The following is a 4,358-nucleotide window of genomic DNA, read 5'->3' on the forward strand; positions in this document are numbered from 1 at the left end:
TGCTGAAGGGACTGTGTGGGGGGCTCAGTAGGGGGCACTCTCTCCCCACAGTCAGTGCTGACCCCCCCCCCGTGTAGTGCTGGGGGGGTGCTGTGCTGCAGGGGGCAGGATGGGGGCTCAGTAAGGGGCCCTCTCTCCTGTGGGTCAGTATTTTAAGTGGATGCCCCAGCATGCCAGTGGCATGCGCTACAATAATGGGGTTGCAATCTAAATGATCAATAGTGGGCTACTGGAATTCAGCTGGCATCTAAACCACAGGCCAGGCCACTTGCATCCATTATAGATGTCGTGTGACTTATCCCAAGAGTCTGGACGTGAACCTGGGCACTCAGGCCGAACCCCAACTCTGGTGAACACACATTGTCGGCCTCTCGCCGCTTCCTGAGGATTTCCTTGCTTATGGATGCCCCTCCCCTTCCTGTTCCAAATTCCCTCCCCAGTTCGAGGAGAAAAGGCCCAATAGATAGTAAAATGGCTGCTGCCAGGGACCCCTCCCCATTGTTGATCTTGGGTGGCAACAGGCAGAGCACAGGCATAGGAGACAGGGCTTTGCAGTGAGCTCGGTAGCACCAACCTGGCTGCAGCAGCAGGATGGGGGTGGCAGGGATGAAAGGTTCCATGGTGGTTGAAAATGGCACTCAGAGTGGAATGTTGGGGGTCCGAGGGTTCCGTGGCAGCTAGGGGCAGAATGCTGGGGGCCTGAGGGTTCTGTGGTGGCTGGGGGTGGAATGTTGAGACCCAAAGGTTCCAGGGTAGTCCGTAGGGGAAAACCGCACAACCGGGATGGACTCAAGTCTCAGCCCTGGCACTGAATCTGTGTGAGATGTGTGGGCAGCAGCCAGCACCACGGGGTCCTGCTCCCTGACTGAGGCCTGGAGGTGCTACTAAGAGTAACAGCTCCTGGCTCTTACAGAGCATCATTCATCCCTAGATCCCTGTGCTATACAACAGAGCTAATTAGCGTCATCCAGGCCATATAGATGGGGAAACCAAGGCATGGGCGTGGGGGGGAGTGACTTGCCTCTGATCCCACAGCAAGTGAGCACCAGAGCTTAGAACCCAGGAGTCCTAACTCCCTGCTTTGGCCCCTCCCCCCACTCAAACTCCCTCCCCTCCCAGAGCCAGGGATAGAACCCAGGAGTCCTGACTCCTGATCCAGTACCCAGCTCACTAAATACACACCAAGCCCCACCACCTCACTGATCTAACCACTCTCATCTGCAGCCCTTTGCATGTCAACAGCATGACCCAGCTGCTGCCCCTGCAGAGCCGCCACGGACCGTGTGTGAGGGAGGTATTGTGGGTTTATTATTTTCAGACAGAAGTAGAAACAGACAATGGATAAAAAACGTCCTTGTGCCCATCACGACAGACAGGCCTGGGAGTCTTGGGAACATACACATCAGCCCTTGGGGACTAGCTCAGGGGGGGGCTAATGGCACCGGAAAGGAGAGGGGCTGCCCTTCACCTGGGAACATCCATCTCTCTGGCCTTGTGGGGAGCAGCCCCTAAAGCTCCCAGCCCCCCGACTCCTCGCCAGCCCCGGGAGATGGGAAGGAGCAGAGACCAGGGCACAGAGAGGGCGAGATCCACGTAGTGAGGGGACAGGTCCTCCTGGAACGGGTTGGGCCTACGGGGGTTAATAATCCCTGCTGAGTGGAGGATGGTGAAGGGGGAGACGCCCCCATCCCGGGCACTTAGCCCCCAGCTCCAGTGCAGAGGGGATTCCTGGTGCAGAGACAACTACTCCCCGTGACACCCAAATCCAGCCACGCTGAATCAGTAGATGGCGGGCGACAACACCCTGCTCCCACCCGCCTCCATCACTCCGGCTCCTCTTTGATCTGCACGTCCAGCTCCGCGTCCCACGTCCCTGGAGGCAGCACCAGAACCTCCCCCACCCCATCCTCCTCGTCATCCTCATCCCGCAGCTGGACGAAAGGGTCCCGGTAGATCCGGGCCCCACCGGGTCCCGTCAGCGGGTCGCTCTCCTTGGTGTGGGTGCGCTGGTGCTGGGTGAGGGCAGAGCCCTGGGAGAAGCTTCGCCCGCACTGGGGGCAAGGGTAGGGGCGCTCGCCGGTGTGCACCCGCTGGTGCTGGATGAGGGTGGAGCCCTGGGAGAAGGCTTTGCCGCACTGGGAGCAGACGTAGGGTTTCTCTCCGGTGTGGGTACGGCCGTGCTGGGCCAGGGCCGAGCTGTGCTTGAATGCTTTCCCACATTGGCCGCAGCGGTAGGGCCGCTCCCCGGTATGGATGCGCTCATGCCGCTTGAGGGCCGAGAGGTCTCCGAAGCGCTTGCCACAGGCCCCGCAGCCGTACGGGGTCTCCCCGGTGTGGATGCGCTGGTGGGTAGCCAGCGCTGAGCTCTGGCTGAAGCCTTTGCCACAGTCGGTGCAGCGGTAGGGCCGCTCCCCGGTGTGGACCCGCTGGTGCCGCTTGAGGGCCTTGCGGTCGCTGAAGCGCTTCTGGCACTCCGGGCACGGGAAAGGGCGCTCCCCGGTGTGCAGCCGCTGGTGGGTGATGAGGGCAGAGCTCACGCTGAAGCTGCGCCCGCAGTCGCCGCAGACATAGGGGCGCTCGCCGGTGTGGGTGCGCCGGTGCAGCACCAGGGAGGAGCGCTGGCTGAAGCCCTTCCCGCACTGCGGGCAGCCGTAGGGCCGCTCCCCGGTGTGGACCCGCTGGTGCTCCCGCAGCGACGAGCCACGCCGGAAGCCCTTCCCGCACTCGGGGCAGATGTGGGGCTTCCCGCTGTGGATCACCGCGTGGCCCGCCAGCGCCGCCGCCTCCCCGAAGCGCCGGCCGCACTCGGGGCACTTGTAGGGCAGCTCCCCCGTGTGGCTGCTCTGGTGCCGCAGCAGGTTGGTGCGGGTGCTATAGGCCTCCCCGCAGTGGGCGCAGACATGGGGCTTCTCCGTGGCGTGGACACGGCCGTGGCGGGTCAGGTGCTCCTTGTGGCGGAAGCTCTTCCCACACTCAGCGCAGGGGTACGGCTTGGCGCCGCTGTGGATGCGCTGGTGGCGCAGGAGGTTGGAGCTGTTGGTGAAGCCCTTCCCGCAGTCGGGGCACTGATAGGGTCGCTCCCCCGTGTGGGTGCGTTCGTGCTTGACGAACTCTGAGTCCTTGGCGAAGCTCTTCCCGCAGTCCCCGCAGATAATGGGCCCCTCGCGGGAGGCGCGGCCTGGCGGGGCCACTTCACCATCCCGCTTCGCCCGCCTCTGCCGTCCCAATTCACCAGCCTCCCCCGCCTTGGGGCTCCGGGATGGCCCGTGCGGCTCTGCTCCTGCAGGCGCTTCCCACAGAGGAATTTCCTCCTCCGTCCCGGTACCTGCTGGGAGAGAGAGAGAATCCAGCTGGGACTCGTTCCCTGCGCCGGAGAGAGAACAGGCAGCAAACGGAGCAGAAAACCAGCTGGGCAGGAAGCGAAATCCCCCCAAACCCTTCCCCAGAGGGGAGAAGAGGAGCCAGGTCTGCCCCAATGGCCCAACGTAACCCCAAGCAGCTCGCTGCGCCCCTCCACCCCAGAAAGGAACTAGCTGCCACCCGCCAGCCAGCGAAGTTTAGCTCAGGCTCTACGGGTGAGAGCTGTCAGCCCAGAGAGCTGCCGTCCGAGCTCTGGCGTCACGGTCCTGCAATCTGGTGCATGCGCTGCCCAGCCCCCACTGGTTACCCGTTTCCTGCTGTGCTTCGGGATCCTCTGAGGGCTCAGCAGGCGACTGGTTCTCTGCTGCCTGGGGTGTATTTTGCTCCATCTCATCCTGGGATGGGCTGCCCGGCTGCGCCATCAAATCTCGGGCCCTGGAAACACCCAAAGACACCAGTCACCACGGAGCCAGGACGGAGAAGAACTGGGGAGAAGGGTCTTCGTCGAGAGGCACAAACAGCCAAGCGCCATGAAGAAATATTCAGCCCCCTGCCCATCCCAGAGGCCCGGCTGGCTGGAGAGACCGGGCTCTCAGAAGCCAGCAGACTGGAGTTAGCCGTGAATACAGCAGGCTGGTTGCACTCTACCCCCATTACAGCCCTGCCAATGACCCTCAATCCCAATGCACAGCTCCTGCTATGCCAACCCTGGGCTCCTCCACCCCCCAGCCCTGCCAGTGCCCCATAATCCCAACCCACAGCCCTGCTATGCCAGCCCTGGGCTCCCCCACCCCCCCGCCCTGCCGGTGCCCCTCAACCCCAACCCCCAGCCCCTGCTATCCCAGCCCTGGGCTCCCCCTCACAGCCCTGCCGGTGCCCCATAATCCCGACCCACAGCCCCTGCCAGCCCAGCCCTGGGTCCCCCCACCCAACCCTGCCGGTGCCCCATAATCCCGACCCGCAGCCCCTGCTATCCCAGCCCTGGGCTCCTCCACCCC

General features: G+C 63.4%; 1 protein-coding gene across 1 annotated transcript in view; it reads right to left on the reverse strand.

Annotated features, from left to right (window-relative positions):
- LOC112112242 (zinc finger protein 436-like) overlaps positions 1-4,358 on the reverse strand; it is a 29,178-nt gene that overhangs the window by 16,589 nt on the left and 8,231 nt on the right. The window contains exon 5 of the mRNA XM_029913793.1: positions 1,287-3,101. Coding sequence (XP_029769653.1) covers positions 1,824-3,101 — 1,278 coding nt within the window. The 3' untranslated portion in view covers positions 1,287-1,823. Of the gene's footprint in view, positions 3,102-4,358 lie in introns of the transcript that reaches the window.

Source organism: Terrapene carolina, unplaced genomic scaffold (genome assembly GCF_002925995.2).
Source record: "Terrapene carolina triunguis isolate 2854851 unplaced genomic scaffold, T_m_triunguis-2.0 Scaffold926, whole genome shotgun sequence".
Taxonomy (NCBI): Eukaryota; Metazoa; Chordata; order Testudines; family Emydidae; genus Terrapene; species Terrapene triunguis.